This window comes from Leucoraja erinacea, chromosome 1 (genome assembly GCF_028641065.1).
Source record: "Leucoraja erinacea ecotype New England chromosome 1, Leri_hhj_1, whole genome shotgun sequence".
NCBI lineage: Eukaryota > Metazoa > Chordata > Chondrichthyes > Rajiformes > Rajidae > Leucoraja > Leucoraja erinaceus.
Window position 1 is genome coordinate 20,408,581 of NC_073377.1, and position 17,547 is coordinate 20,426,127.

Below are 17,547 nucleotides of genomic sequence, written 5' to 3' on the forward strand. Positions count from 1 at the left end.
GTCAACTTTTGTCCTCGTATTACCTTTGTCAGTGTGCGCTCCTGTACGGTTGACTCTTTACCTACTAGAGTTGTATATAGACGTTGAGACTGACATTTCAATGCTTATGGAGTTCTGCAGTGTGTTTCAGGACAGACACAAAACTGATATCCAGCCTGGTCTTTCAAACAAAAGTAAATAATCCTAAAGGGCCTGTCCCACTTGGGCGACCTAATTGGCGAGTTTAGAAGAGTTTGAAGAATGACATGATGAAGACCTCCTTCGACTACGTAGAAGACCTGCTTCAACCTCCTTCGACTAAGTTGAAGACCAGCTTCGAGTAGCTAAGACTAGCTACGACTAACTTCGAGAAAATTGGACACCGAATAGTGGAGAGTGAAGGACCTCCTTCGACCTCCCTTCGACCTCCTTTTGACTATGATGAAGACTATCCATGACTACGTTTGACAACCCTCAATTACCTACGACTAACATGCCGACCTACTACGCCCTACTACGACTAAACCTAGGAGTAAAAGAAGTATCAATGTTTTTCCGTGGCGACTTTATTTTACTCGCGGAGACCACTCTCAAGCATGAAGGAGAGTTACGAAGACCTCCTACGATCGCGTGTCGACCATGCTGCGAGTATGAGTCGAGGGCAAACACGCTAGAACTGGCGGATTTGGTCGTCCAAGTGGGATAGCCCCTTAAGGTGCAACATTGAAGAAAAGCAACTGAGATTTATTTGTCATCTTGGCAACAATTATTCGCTTAATGGTCACAAATATGGTCACAAAAAATTATTATCATATTGACCGCTGAAAGGGTTTGGTGTGCTGAAGTTGATGGAAGTGTTTTCAAAGGCAGCCGCAGTGATTATATTTTTCAATGATTCCATCTGCTGTAAGGCCATTTGGAAAGTCCTGAGAAGGTACAAGATGCGATGTAATGCAAGACAATGCTGGAGCAACTCAGCGGGTCAGACAGCATCTTATTGCTCCAGCACTTTGTGGAAATGTTACCTGGCACGCTGAGTTATTCCAACACTTTGTGAAGGTGCTGCCTGATCAGCTGACTTGCTGTCTTTATTTTGTAAAGCAGAATCTGCGGTTCCTTGTGTCTTCTTTGAAATGCAAGTCTGTGTTTTACTTTCCCAATGAAGTAAAATGACCCGTTAAACAAAAGCTGAAGATCTTATCATCGATCAAAGCTTGCTTTCAAAAAGCTCTCTATCTGGGAAATACACTGAGATTATCATGTGTAGCTTCTCTGTAAGTGAGGTGATCTTGTTCTTGGTGTTAATTAATTAGTTAGTTCATTTATTGACATACAGAGATACATGCTTGTTCTGCGTGCTATCTTGTTAAATACGTGAATACAATAGATCCTCTTCAGGAATGACAAGCAGAGAGTCGCCATGTTCCAGTGGAATCTTGCAACTTCCGATCGTGGCCCAAGAAGATGTGTAATTTCTTGTTTTCTCATTTTACAACCCAGTGTTCCAACAGCATTGGATCAATGAAGTCCATCTGGGTCAGCCTGGCCCATTGCAATGACATTGACTCTTTCAACCGCTACCCTATGCTGCTGCTGTAGGCTGCACTCCATTCACTCACTCACCCAGCTGCTTAGTTTGGTTTAGTATAAAGATACAGCGCAGAAGCAGGCCCTTCGGCCCATGAGTCAATGCCGGCCAGCAATCACCGCACAATAACACTATCCTATACATTTGGGACAATTTACAGAATCCAAGTAACCCACAAACATGGGGTGTGGGTGGAAACTGGAACACTGGAGAAAACCCGTGCATGTCATGGGGAGAACATACAAACTCCGTACAGACAGCACCAGCAGACAGAATCGAACCTGGGTTTCTGGCATTGTAAGGCAGCAACCCTACCGCTGTGCCACCGTGCCACCCTTGCTGTATGGCCTCCTGCAGCCGCATAGCTGAGCGATCATGAAACTTAAAGCAGTAGGGAAATATAGTTGATAAAAAAGAAGTGGAAAATATAAATAAAGATGTTCTGAAGAAAGTAGGTCATCCTGTTTGTGTTAGGATGCCTCTCACTTTGTTTGTCATGACTTCAGTCAAATGTGTTTGTCCATTGGATAAGTGATGTTTGTTGTCTGTTTCAGAGCATCGATGTGGATAATTTGTATTATAAACTGGAAGGACTGAAGAAGTTCACCAAGTACAGTTTACGAGTGTTGGCTTTCAACAGACACGGTGCAGGTGTCTCTACCCAGGATGTGTTGGTTAGCACATTGTCTGATGGTAAGCACAGTGTTAATGATTTAATTGGATGTGTTTTGTGATACTATTTTATACCAGATATCTACTTCATGATTTACGTTGCCTTCCCCTGCATTCATTTTAACGTACATGCCAGTCTGCGGAATGAATCAAATCAATTCATCTTGACTTTCTAAATATAAAACAATGGCAAAAACAACATGTGCTCACTGTTTAAGCTGAGAGGTGCAGTTCCCTTGTTCAAACAACAGCCAAGTGCTCCTTTAGCAATCAACCGCTATCAAGAAACATGAGAATCCAACTAAAATGTTTTCCAGGGATGCTGCCTACCCCACTGAGTTACACCAGCACTCTGTGTATTTTTTTTGTAAACGAGCATCTGCAGTTCCTTCTTTCTACTCAATAAAACAAGTTTGTTTTTATCTCTGCCTATTTGCAGTGAGACTGTAATAGATTTTAGAACAATACGGCACAGAAAACAAGCACTTCAGCCCACTATGTGTGTGTGTGTGTGTGCTGAACATGATACAAATGCTGACTCTTATCGGTCTGCACATAATACATATCCTTCCATTTCCTGACTATCATTGTGCCTACTGAAACGTTTATATGAATACTACTATCGTATCTGCCTCCACCACCACCCCTGGCAGTGCGTTGTTCCAGCCACTCTGTAAAAATAATTGCCCCACACATCACCTTTGCCCCTCTCATCTTAAAACTATGTCCATAACGTAATTCCTGACATTATGTAATATTATTATAACTATATAATAATATTATTATTTTATAATTGCACCCACAAGGGACGGATGGACTCGGCTGGGTGTTTTTTCTACAACTGTTGTGAATTTAATGTGACAAATGGCCTCCTTCTGAATTGTTACCTTTCTGTGATATTCTTTCCATCACCATACAGTGCTCTCCATAATGTTTGGGACAAAGACCTATCATTTATTTATTTGCCTAAGTACTCCACAATTTGATATTTGTAATAGAAAATAATCACATGTTGTTAAAGTGCACTTTGTCAGATTTTAATAAAGGCCATTTTTACACATTTTGGTTTCACCATGTAGAAATTCCAGCAGTGTTTATACATAGTCTCCCCACTCCAGGGCACCATAATGTTTGGAACACTGCAATGTTATGTAAATGAAAGTAGTCATGTTTAGTATTTTGTTGCACATCCTTTGCACGCAATGACTGCTTGAAGTCTGCGATTCATGGACATCACCAGTTATTGGGTGTCTTCTCTGGTGATGCTCTGCCAGGCCTGTATTGTATCCATCTTAAGCTTATGCTTGTTTTGTGGGGTAATCCCCTTCAGTTTTCTCTTCAGCTTATAAAAAGCATGCTCAATAGGTGATTGACTTGGCCACTTAAGAAATGACCATTTTTTATCTTTGACAAACTCTGTTGCTTTAGCAGTATGTTTGAGATCATGTAGAATGGTTGCTGTAGAATGAACCGCCGGCCAATGAGTTTTGAGGCATTTGTTTTAACTTGAGCAGATAGGATGTGTCTATACACTTCAGAATTCATTATGTTACTACCATCAGCAGTTGTATCATCAATGAAGAAAAGTGAGCCAGTAACTTCAGCAGCCATACATGCCCCAGCCATAACACCCCCCCCCCCCCCCCCCCCCCCCCCCCCCCACAGTGGTCATTGACAAATCCACACCTGACTCCTGAAGAGTGTTTCTGATCTGTCGGACAGGTGTTTGGGGATTTTTCTGTATTCTAGAGAGAATTCTTCTGTCATCAGCTGTGGAGTTTTCCTTGGCCTGCCAGTCCCTTTGCGATTAGTAAGCTCATCAGTGCTCTCTTTCTTCTTAATGATGTTCCAAACAGTTGATTTTGGTAAGCCTAAGGTTTGGCTAATGTCTCTAACAGTTTTATTTGTATTTCTGTCTCATAATGGCTTATTTGACTTTCATTGGCACAACTTTGGTCCTCATGTTGATAAACAGCAATAAAAGTTTCCAAATGTGATGGAAAGACTGGAGGAAAGACTAGATGCTGAGAGCTCTCTTATGCCTGCATTAAACACACCTGAGCAATTACAAACACCTGGGAAGCCATGTGTTCCAAACATTATGGTGCCCTGAAATGTGGGGACTATGTATAACCACAGCTGTAATTTCTACATTGTGAAACCAAAATGTATAAAAATGCCCTTTAATAAAATCTGACAATGTGCACTTTAACCACATGTGATTTTATCTATTACAAATCTCAAATTGTGGAGTACAGAGGCAAATAAATAATTGATGGGTCGTCGTCCCAGACATTATGGAGGGCACTGTATGTCACGCAATATTCATTTCTGATTAGTCCAACTCATTTATATTTTATCCTGTCCTAAAATTTAAGAAAAAAAACATTAAATAACACAGTGGAAAACAAAGACATTAACTGTTTTAATCAATGTTTCTCCATTAGAAAAATGACTGTCAAGAATGGAAATTCTGGATCAGATCTGTTATCAGAATTTCAGAGCTGCATGCAATAACAACAGGCTGAAAGGAGAGCAAAAGATAATGATCAAGCAATAGATTTCCATTGTAACTCTGTTGGTGAGCCCAATGATGAGGTCTTCCACTTTTCACCTTTCACGACGCCCTGAAGCGTTTTACAGTCAATTAGTACATATTTTTGGAAAATGTAGTTGCTGCGATGATGTAGGAAATGGCTCAGCTAACATGAACATAACATTTATTTATTTCGAGGGATGTTACTATTGCTAGCAAGGCCAGCATTTATCATCTATCCACCATTATCATCTTGGCAGCGGCTTGGAGCTACTCTCCTGATCTGCCACAGACCCAAAGGTCACAATGACACATAAAACATAGAACAGTGGAACACAGGGACCGGCCCTTACGCCCACAAATCCCGTGCCAAACATGATACCAAGTTAAATTAATCTCCTCCTGGACGTACTCAATATCTCTCCATTCCCTGTATGTCCATGTGCTTATTTAATAGCCTCATATACCATTATCGTATTTGCTACCATTTCCACTTCTGGCAGTGCATTCACCACTCATTGAAGAATTTGCCCTGCATATCTCCTTTAAATTTTGCTCCTCTCCCCTTGAGTCTCTGGTCTTTGGAATTTCCACCCTGGGAGAAATCAGGGATAGTCCCCATGCCCATCTTAAAATTAATGGCTTAGCTTACATTGGGCTTCAGGCTGACATGCCATCATAAGGATGGCACCTCCAAAATAGATCACAAGGTCATAAGGTCACGTGACAGGTGTAGGATTTGGCCCTTGGGACCATCTCGTCTGCCATTCAATCATGGCTGATTTATCTCTCCCTCCTAACCACATTCTCCTCCCTTCTCCCCATAGCCTCTGACACATGTACTAATCTATCAATCTCTGCCTTAAAAATATCCACTGACTTGGCCTCCACAGCCTTCTGTGGCAAAAAATTCCACAGATTCACCACCCTCTGACTGTAGAAATCTCCCCTCATCTCCTTCATAAAAGAATGTCCTTTCATTCAAAGACAGACTCTCCCACCAGTGGAAACATCCTCTCCACCTCCACTCTATCCAAGTTCACTATTCAGTATGTTTCAAAGAGGTCCCCCCTCATTCTTCTAAACTCCAGTGAGCACAGGCCCAGTGGCAACAAACACTCATCTTCTTTTGCATTTTACTTGCTATCTTGTGATTTAAAAATAGAAAACATATTAGGTCTGAGATTTTTCAAATGGCCAGGTTGACATCAGAAACCAGCTTTGAACTTGCTGCTTGTCGAGCCCACCCATTCGATAAACATTGCATGCAGCTGCCAATGCAATTGTATCCTCCATAATCTTCATGGTATATGACCCTGTAGAACCACAGACACATCTATAATTAATTCCAGGAATCCATTATTCATAGTCTAAAGCACAGATTTGCTGGCAGTTATTAAAACCTGACATTTGGAGCGCTTTCACTGACAAGAGGTATGCAGGGATGCAAGCCCATGATTAGTTTACTTTGCAGTCTTAAAATCAGAAGGGATTTGGGGAAATCATCAAGTCGGAGAAGGTTTAAGTCTTAAGAAGCAGACTCTGGGGGTTTCAAAGCTTTTGAATATTGATTTACATGCCACTAAGACTCCTACAAGATATGCAGGGGGAAAAAATGTCAATGCAGCACTATTAACCCTTTACAGTCAGTACCCATGTTAATCTTTTTCCTACAGCACCTTCAATTGTTTCCAAATTAAATTGTCATCCAGCTGGATTGGGCAGAACTCTTTCATTTTCTTTTCTTTTCTTGGCTTGTCCTAAAAATAGTCTTGGTAGCATTGTCAAGGTAACATTGTGGCCATTGCCTTTACTTAATTGCAGTTTAGTTTATTGTCACGTGTACCGAGGTACAGTGAATAGCATTTGTCGTGTGCTATCCAGTCAGCAGAAAGGCAATACATGATTACAATCTATACATTTACGGTGTATAGATGCATAATAACGGAATAACGTTTAGTGCAAGGTAAAGTCAGCAAAGTCCGATAAAGGATAGTCCGAGGGTCTCCCACGAGGTAACATAGAAAATAGGTGCAGGAGGTGCTTCGAATAGGTAGATAGCAAAGATCATAGAGCGGAGCAAGATAGACCACTCCTGCAAAATCCAATGGACTGATGTGTAGTACGCAACGGAGCGTAACTTCCGCCATTTCAGTAAACCCGACCCAACTTCAGTTAAGCCTCTCACAGTACAATCAGGGTTGTGGGGGAACAGTTTGTGTTTACAATGTTTATGGTATCTTTGCTTGGACTCTATGTAATATTATGTTTATTATAATACACTTATAATACTATGTTTATAATATCTTTGCTTGGAGCCCTGCACACAGATTGCATATCCAGCCCCCCGATGCAACACTCACAGACTCTGCTACCAGAAGGCAGACTATTAAATCAATCCAGAGTTTAACACTGTCACTATACAGACTCTGCTAACCAGAAGACAAGTTATTGAGTCAGGGTGGAGTTTCAGTACACGGAACTCTGTGTAGCCGCACATTTTTATATCGTTCAAGAGATTACTCCCTTGAGCTGCTAAATGGACTACATGGTTAAGGGGAATGTCTTTATACGCATGCAAACTCGCTGTCAGAGACCTTCAGAGCTTCTTCACAGACAAGTCTTCAAAAACACAGCCTTTTGATGAATAAATTATTTATTGTTGATGAAATACAATAAGGTACATCCAAACTTCTTCCGACTCATTACTATAATCTTCATCAAACTCCAGATTATCACTTTAAACGTTAGAAAACTCCTCATGTCTCCGTTACATTTCGCATGGTCAAAGGGTAAAGCCCCTGTCCCAATTACATGTCCTTGGCACGCTAAATACGCGACCTCGTGGTCGCGTTGAGCCCTGACGGTCCCGTGAAGGTCGCACGCGATTTCATGCGCCCGCACAGCTGTCTGGAGCACATGACGTCATTTGAAGATGGACACAAAATGCAGGAGTAACTCAGCGGGACCGGCAGCATCTCTGGAGAGAAGCAATGGGTGGCGTTTCGTGTTGAGGCTCTTCTTCAGTCTGAAAGAAGGGTCTTAACCCGAAACATCACCCATTGCTTCTCTCCAGAGATGGTGCCGATCCCGCTGAGTTACTTCAGCATTTTGTGTCTATCTTCAATTTTCTTGGCCTGTTCTGGGAGTAGAAGTGGGGGAGGATCCAGACCGCAACTGCCGTGAGCCCCAGGCCGAGTTCGGCGATCGTTTGCCTGCTTCTGCTGCTGTTGGATGTGAGACGTTGCGTCGCGCCAGGGTCTTGGGTCTGTCCCACTTTGGCCGACAGTTCCACGACAGGCCGTTGGCGCACGAAGATTTTGTTCGCAACTGTCCCTGAATCTGGAGGTGTGCGTTTTCGCTCTTCTATACCTTTTGCCTGATGGGAGGGGGGAGAAGAGGGAGTGGCCAGGGTTCCACTCATCCTTGATTATGCTGCTGGCCTTGCCGAGGCAGTGTGAGATATAAATGGAGTAAATGGAAGGGAGGTTGGTTTGTGTGATGTTCTGGGCTGCGTCCACAATTAGCTGCATTATGATTACCATCAATTCCTAAACATTTACAATAGTTACTAAAAAGGCTGAAGAACAAAACCAATGTAAAACTAAAAAAGAATGACTGAAAGTCTGGTCTACTTTCATAATCCATGATGAATGCTTCCCCCAATGCACTTAATTCAGTTGCATCTGCTTTAGGTCAGGGCTCCTAATCTCCTTTCTAATTTGATTGTTAAGCTATTTGATTTTATATATTGTCTCCTCACATTAACCTGGACGTCACAGTTGCTGAATGACTTTGATGGTCCTTATTCTTTTCCCCACTTAATTATCCCACAGCACTTTAATCGAATTGTGTAGCACAACTTCTCCTGTGTTCAGCGGGACTGGACATTTCATAATTTATCCACCATTTTCCAACCATTAATTCCTGCACAAATCTCCCTTTAATAATAATGCATGAAGTAAAATAGACCAGTTTGTATCAGTATTAAAACATTACTAACATTATATATGACACACTTAAAGAATTTGTGCAATTCTTGATTAACCTGCTTTGCAGTCATTAAAATATTTAATGGAATGCAAGTTCCTTTTTTGTGGCAGCATCATTGTCGCTCTCTCACTCTCCTACACTTTTAAGTTTGACCTCTGAATCTTTATATTTAACCTTCAATCTTTGAGGATGATGGTTGCGCTTCTTCCATTTCTAGTCTGCACAGACCAGGTACACGCGAGTTAAATGGCAAAACGTGTACGGATATCAGAAACTGAGCCCTGAGCAGGAAACATTTAATTCTATATCAATTATCTGCCAAATTTCAATCCAAGCAAGTTGCATGAGTACCCAAATGAAGTTGGAGGGATTCTTCTTTTAATATGTGCATTGAGATTCAGATTCAGATTCAATTTTAATTGTCATTGTCAGTGTACAATACAGAGACAACGAAATGCATTTAGCATCTCCCTGGAAGAGCGACATAGCAAATGATTTGAATAAATAATAATAAGTGTCCGGGGGGGGGTGGTGATTGGCAGTCAGTCACCGAGGTACGTTGCTCAGTAGAGTGACAGCCGCCGGGAAGAAACTGTTCCTCGACCTGCTGGTTCGGCAACGGAGAGACCTGTAGTGCCTCCCGGATGGTAGGAGGGTAAACAGTCCATGGTTGGTGTGAGAGCAGTCTTTGGCGATGCTGAGCGCCCTCCGCAGACAACGCTTGCTTTGGACAGACTCAATGGAGGGGAGCGAGGAACCGGTGATGCGTTGGGCAATTTTCACCACCCTCTGCAATGCCTTCCGGTCGGAGACAGAGCAGTTGCCTTGCCATACCATACTGTGATGCAGTTGGTAAGGATGCTCTCGATGGTGCAGCGGTAGAAGTTCACCAGGATCTGAGGAGACAGGTGGACCTTCTTCAGTCTTGATGATATTGAGGTTCAATTTATGATGATATTGAGGTTCAATATCATCATAAATACTACACATAGAAACATAGAAAATAGTGCATGAGTAGGCCATTCGAGCCAGCAGTGCCATTCAATATGATCCCGGCTGATTATCCAAAATCATTACCCCGTTCCTGCTTCCCCTCCCCCATAACCCTTGATTCCGTTAGCCCTAGGAGGTATATCTAACTCTCTCTTGAATACATCCAGTGAATTGGCCTCCACTGCCTTCTGTGGCAGAGAATTCCACAGATTCACAACTCTGGGTGAAAACGTTTTTCCTAATTTCAGTCCTAAATGGCCTAGCCCTTATTCTTAAACGGACCTCTGGTTCTGGACTCCCCCAAAATCTGGAACATTTTTACTGCATCTAGCTTGCTCAATCCCTTGAGAATTTAATATGTATCTATAAGATCCCCTCTTATCCTTCCAAATTCCAATGAATATAAGCCCAGTTGATCCATTCTTTCATCATATGTCAGTCCCGCCATCCCGGAAATTAGCCTGGCGAACCTACGCTGCACACCCCCTACTTTCACTCTCAATTAAACATGGTGACCCATGCAGTCTGCACCATTTGCACATTATTGATCCAGCCTAATTATGCCCCATAAACTAGATCCTGTAGTTCTCCATCACATATCTTCAATGTATGGACCAAACAAAATAAACGATCTATTAGGATATTGATTAAAGAAAATATGGGAACATGTCACCGTATCTAGAACATTACAGCACAGGAACAGGCCCTTGGGCCCACAATGAATGTGCCAAGATAAACCAATCTTATCTTTGCACATGATCCATATCCTCCATTCCCTGCATATCCATGTGCTTCTCTGAGAGCCTCTTAAATGCCATTATGGTCTGATGGTCTACATCCCAGGGTACTTAAGGAAGTGGCTCTAGAAATTGTGGATGCATTGGTGATTATTTTCCAATGTTCTATATATTCAGGATCAGTTCCTGTGGATAGCTAATGTTATTCCCCTTTTATAAGAAAGGCGGGAGAGAGAAAACAGGGAATTATAGACCAGTTAGCCTGACATAAGTGGTGCGGAAGATGATAGAGTCCATTAGCACCATTAGCGACCTCGCACCACCCGGCATGGCTTTAATGGCCGCGGGACAATCGCCATCGCCAGCCGGGGGGCTTTGACTTTGACTCTGACATGGGGGGGGGGGGGGGGGGGGAGAGTGCAGTGGAGAGATAAGTTTTTTTGGCCTTCCATCACAGCGATGCGATGGATGTTTATGTAAATTATGTTGTGTTGTTGTGTGGGTCTATTTGGTTGTAATGTATGGCTGCAGAAACGGCATTTCGTTTGGACCTCAAGGAGTCCAAATGACAATTAAATTGAATCTTGAATCTTGAATCTTGAATTATAAAAGATGAAATAGTGGCACATTTGGATAGCAGTAACAGGATCGATCCGAGTCAGCATGGATTTATGAAGGGGAAATCATGCTTGACTAATCTTCTGGATTTTTTTGAGAATGTAACTAGGGAAATGGACAAGGCAGAGCCAGTGGATGTAGTGTACCTGGACTTTCAGAAATAATTTGGTAAGATCCCACATAGGAGTTCAGTGGGCAAAATTAGAGCACATAGTATTGGAGGTAGGGTGCTGACATGGATAGAAAATTGGTTGGCAGACAGGAAACAAACAGTATGGATTATCGGGTCCCTTTCAGAATGGCAGGCAGTAACTAGTGGGGTACCACAAGGCTCGGTGCTGGGACCGCAGCTATTTACAATGTACATCAATGATTTAGATGAAGGGATTCAAATGACATTAGCAAATTTGCAGATGACACAAAGCTGGGTGGCAGTGTGAACTGTGAGGGGGATGCTATGAGGATGCAGGGTGACTTGGACAGGTAGGTTGAGTGGGCAAATGCATGACAGGTGCAGTTTAATGTGGATAAATGTGAGGTTATCCACTTTGGTGGCAAAAACATCAAGGCAGATTATTATCTGAATGGTGTCAAGTTGGGAAAAGGGGAAATACAACGAGATCTGGGGGGTCCTTGTTCATCAGTCACTGAAAGTAAGCATGCAGGTACAGCAGGCAGTGAAGAAAGTGAATGGGATGTTGGCCTTCATAACAAGAAGAGTTGAGTATAGGAGCAAAGAGGTCCCTCAGCAGTTGTACAGGGCCCTGGTGAGACCACACCTGGAATATTGTGTGTAGTTTTGGTCTCCAAATTTGATGAAGGACATTCTTGCTATTGAGGTAGTGCAGCGTAGGTTCACCAGGTTAATTCCCAGGATGGCGGGGCTGTCATATGTTGATAGAATGGAGCAGCTGGGCTTGTATACTCTGGAATTTCGGATGAGAGGGTATCTTATTCAAACATATAGATTATTAAGTGTTTGGACACACTAGAGGCAGGAAACATGTTCCAGATGTTAGGAGAGTCCAGAACCAGGGGCCACAGTTTAAGATTAAAGGGTAAGCCATTTAGAACGGAGATGAGGAAAACTTTTTCACACAGAGGGTTGTGAATCTGTAGAATTCTCTGCCTCAGAAGGCAGTCAAGGCCAATTCTCTGGAAGTTTTTAAGAGGGAATTAGATAGAGCTCTTAAAAATAGTGGAGTTAGGGTATATAGGGATATTGTGGATGATCAGCCATGTTCAACGTGGAACAGGGTACAGATTGTGGATGATCAGCCATGATCACATTGAATGGCGGTGCTGGTTCGCAGGGCCAAATGGCCTTCTCCTACACCTATTGTCTATTGTCTGTCACTGTGAATGCGGTGCTGACTCGATGGGCCAAATGGCCCTACTCCTACAACTTGTGTCTATTGTCTATCATATCTGCCACCATCACCACCCCTGGCAGCGCGTTCCTGGCACATCTTTAAAACTTGCCCCTTCACTTGAAAGGTATGCCTGTTAGCCTTTGACATTTCCAACCTGGTGAGGAGATCTCGATTGCCTGCCTTATCTTTGCCTCTCATTTTATATCAAGCCTCCCCTCAACTTCCAGCATTCAAGAGAAAACAATCCCAATTTGTTCAACTACTCGCTAATCCAAGCAGCATTCTCGTAAATCTCTTCTGCACCCTCTGCAATCTGAACTGCACACATCACTCCTAATATGTTGTTGTTCTCTTTCTTTGTGCTCCGGTCTAGTTCATGCGCGTTAATCAAACATAAAGGTGAATGATGTTCTGCTTGAGTTCAGACTCATTTTCCAATCTCTCCTTAGTCACTCAATTCCTCTCGTACATCTACCACATATTCTACCATTAATTGCTAAATGTACCTGACATCTTGGTCATCCTAAAATACTGTCTAACGTGAGTGGATATGCCATCATTTGCCAAGTTCCCAGATCTTGGGATTCCTTGTCAACGACTCTCTACCTGTCTGTCCGTATTGGTGGAAATGTGTCACCCTCAATAACAATCAGCACGAGAGCACCTCAAGGCTGTGTGCTCAGCCTCCTGCTGTACTCACTATGCTCTATACTCTTGACTGCGTAGCAGACATAGTGCGAACTCCATCATCAAGTTCACCGACAACACCATTGTTGTGGGACAAATCACTGCTGGTGGCGAGTCAGAGTATAGAAGAGAGATCGACCGATTGACCAAATGGTGCCAGCACAATAACCTGACTCTCAACACCAGCAAAACCAAGGAACTGATTGTGGACTTTGGAAGGGGTAGGATAGGGACCCACAGTCCCGTTTATATCAACGGAATGGCGGAAAGGGTCAAGAACTTCAAATTCCTGGGCGTGCATATTTCCGGAGATCTTTCCTGGTCCCGGCACACTGATGCAATCATAAAGAAAGCACATCAGCGCCTCTACTTCCTGAGAAGACTCAATGGAGCGGAGTGAGGAACCGGTGATGCGTTGGGCAATTTTCACCAACCTCTGCAGTGCTTTCCAGTCAGAGACAGAGCAGTTGCCATACCATACTGTGATACAGTTGGTAAGGATGCTCTCGATGGTGCAGCGGTAGAAGTTCACCAGAATCTGAGGAGACAGATGGACCTTCTTTAGTCTCCTCAGGAAGAAGGCTGGCCAGTGTTGAGGTATTGTGGGTCCAAGAGAGGTCATCGGAGATGTTGACCCCCAGAAACCTGAAGCTGGAGTATATATATAGTCCTTTAAACATATATATATATAGTCCTTATTCATTAAACATTCTCATCAGTATGTTTAATGACTGCAAATTATATGTCTTTTAAGGTCCTAAGATCATAAGGGATAGTAGAATTAGGCCATTTGGCCCATCAAGGGCCCATTCGGTACATTAAAGCCCATTAAGTCTACTCTACCCAATATCCTTGCCCTTAATGGCCTTTATTGGTTCCTGGTGTTGTAATACCACAGTTTTAATATCCTTGCCCCTTGCTTCAAATCCATCTGTGTCCTTTCTATATGTAATCTCTTCCCACTGTACAATTCTCTGAGGCCCAAGAGACTGAGGCAAGTACTATCACAACATTTAGGAAACTTTTGGACAGGTACATGGATAGGACAATTTTAGAGGGATATGGGCCAAACACAGGCAGGTGGGAATAGAAACATAGAAACATAGAAAATAGGTGAAGGAGTAGGTCATTCGGCCCTTCGAGCCTGCACCGCCATTCAATATGATCATGGCTGAGAGTGTGGAAGGCAAATGTTGGTCGGTGTTGGGTCGAAGGGCTGTATGACTGACTTTAAGATGCTCCTTAAAGCAGGGGCGGAAAACCCGGGGGGGCCAGAGGGGACATGTCCCCCCCATGTTTTGAGAGGTGGGGGACATCCCCCCCAAGTTTTTGTGATCCCGATTTTAAAATCTCCGCTTTTAGCGCTGGATTGAGCCTCCGAAGCCTCGCCCATGTGTGGGAGTGTGCGCATGCGCGCGTGGCTGCCAAAATATTGTGTCCCCCGTCCGCTCCATGTTTTGATAGTGAGTTCCGCTCTTGCCTTAAAGTGAACTCTTTTGATCAAGCATAATGTAATTTGTTTTATTATTGCGCCCTACATCAATATTTCTATGCTGCATTGATGTAGTGTTCCTCAGGAACTTCTATGACAGAGGAATTAGTGAGGATTCATAATATCACCACTACCTTTTGTTTAATGCTTAGATTAAGAATGTTGGTTGACTAACCAAAGCCCTCCTAAACCTTGGAAACGTTGTGCAGAACAATGAGGCAGAAGATGAGAAACAAAAAATGAGTGACTCATTAGATTCTTAACATTTTTGACGAATAAAGCCACCCTTTTCTGGCTTTCTGAAAACGTATCCAGCTCTGAATTTTAATGTATTAGAATTCTTTATTTGCTTTTGATTATCAGCTTATAGACAGCTGTCTGCTTTTTAGATTTAACTTCCGTAATATTTAGGATTCATATCAAACCACATTTGTTTGATTTTTTTTCCCTCCACTATCTGCACTCGGCTTATTTTTGCCACCAACCTTATTCAGTCCATTTAGTTTTAATTCATTTGTTATTTTGCTTAAAAAAAATCCAGTGTTATTAACATTCAATATCGGGTCAGTCTCCTATTTGAAATCATGGGTCATTTTTCCTTCACCTACTTATTTAAATATTGCTGCAGAAGTTTCTTTAATGTGGCCCATTGATTCAGTGTTGCAAAATCTCAACTGCACAACTCAATTCTTTCCTACAGACGATTAAATGAGAAGAGAATGTAAGTAAGTCATTTTTATTTATATAGCACGTTTTGTCAACTCGCATTGACACCAAAGTGCTTTACATAAAATAGATAATAAGTTTCCATACAAACCGTAGAAAAAGGTTAGAAAAAAAATAAAAAATGGACACAACACATTATAGAGTTCAACACAAACGTCCCCCCACAGCAGAATCAAAAATTTCCACTGTGGGGAAAGGCACCAGAAAGTTAAGTCCTCTTCCTCTGTGAAACACTTACTCTCACCCAGTCCCATCTACCTGCACTCAGACCATAACGCTCCATTCCTTTCCTGTCCATATACCTATCCAATTTATTTTCAAATGATAAAATCGAACATGCCTCCACCACTTCCACTGGAAGCTCATTCCACACAGCTACCACTCTCTGAGTAAAGAAGTTCCCCCTCATGTTACCCCTAAACATTTGTCCCTTAATTCTCAAATTTGTCCTCTTGTTTGAATCTTCCCTACTCTCAAAGGAAAAAGCTTACCCACCTCAACTCTGTCTATCCCTCTCATAATTTTAAAGACCTCTATCAAGTCCACCCTTAACCTTCTGTGCTCCAAAGAATAAAGACCTAACTTGTTCAACCTTTCTCTGTAACTTAGGTGCTAAAACCCAGGCAACATTCTAGTAAATCTCTGCTGTACGCCCTCTATTTTGTTAACATCTTTCCTATAATTTGGCGACCAAAATTGTACACCATACACCAGAATTGGCCTCACCAATCCCTTGTACAATTTTAACATTACATCCCAACTTCTATACTGAATGCTCTGATTTATAAAGGCCAGCACACCAAAAGCTTTCTTTACCACCCTATCTACATGAGATTCCGCCTTCAGGGAACTATGCACAGTTATTCCTAGATCCCTCTGTTCAACTACATTCCTCAATTCGCTACAATTTACCATGTACGTCCTATTTTGAGTTGTCCTGCCAAGATGTAGCACCTCACACTTATCAACATTAAACTCCATCTGCCATCTTTCAGCCCACTCTTCCAAATGGCCTAAATCTCTCTGTAGACTTTGAAAATCTACTTCATTATCCACAACACCACCTATCTTAGTATCATCTGCATACCTACTAATCCAATTTACCACACCATCATCCAGATCATTGATGTATATGACAAACAACAGTGGACCCAACACAGATCCCTGAGGCACTCCACTAGTCACTGACCTCCAACCTGACAAACAGTTATCCACCATTAATCTCTGGTATCTCCCATTCAGCCACTGTTGAATCCATCTTGCTACTCCACCATTAATACCCAACAATTGAACCTTCTTAACCAACCTTCCATGTGGAACCTTGTCAAAGGCCTTACTGGTCCATATAGACAACATCCACCGCTTTACCCTCACAATTGCCCTAGTAACCTCTTCAAAAAATTCAAGAAGATTAGTCAAACATGACCTTCCAGGCACAAATCCATGTTGACTGTTCCTAATCAGACCCTGTTTACCCAGATGATTATATATATTATCTCTAAATATCCCTTCCATTAATTTGCCCACCACTGAAGTCAAACTAACAGGTCTATAATTGCTAGGTTTACTCTTAGAACCCTTTATAAACAATGGAACAACATGCACAGTACGCCAATCCTCCAGCACCATTCCCGTTTCTAATGACATTTGAAATATTTCTGTCATAGCCCCGGCTATTTCTACACTAACTTCCCTCAATGTCCTAGGGAATATCCTGTCAGGACCTGGAGACTTATCCACTTTTATATTTTTCAAAAGTGTCAGTACTTCCTCTTCTTTGATCCTCATCGTTTCCATGGCTACCCTACTTGTTTCCCTTAACTCACATAATTCAATATCCTTCTCCTTGGTGAATACCGAAGAAAATAAATTGCTCAATATCTCCCCCATCTCTTTTGGCTCTGCAGATAGCTGTCCACTCTGACTCTCTAATGGACCAATTTTATCCCTCGTTATCCTTTTGCTATTAATATAGCTGTAGAAACCTCATATCTTCTTTTAGCTTTTCTAATTTCTTTCTTATTCTTTTTACATTCTTTATACTCCTCAAGCGCCTCATTTACTCCATGCTGCCTATAATTATTGTAGATCTTTCTCTTTTTCCGAACCCGGTGTCCAATTTCCCTTGAAAACCATGGCTCTTTCCAATTTAT

At 42.3% G+C, this 17,547-nt stretch overlaps 1 protein-coding gene across 1 annotated transcript in view; it reads left to right on the forward strand.

Moving 5' to 3' along the window:
* Positions 1–17,547, forward strand: part of dcc (DCC netrin 1 receptor) — a 1,174,821-nt gene that overhangs the window by 934,543 nt on the left and 222,731 nt on the right. Inside the window, 1 exon segment of the mRNA XM_055661435.1 lies at positions 2,122–2,260. Coding sequence (XP_055517410.1) covers positions 2,122–2,260 — 139 coding nt within the window.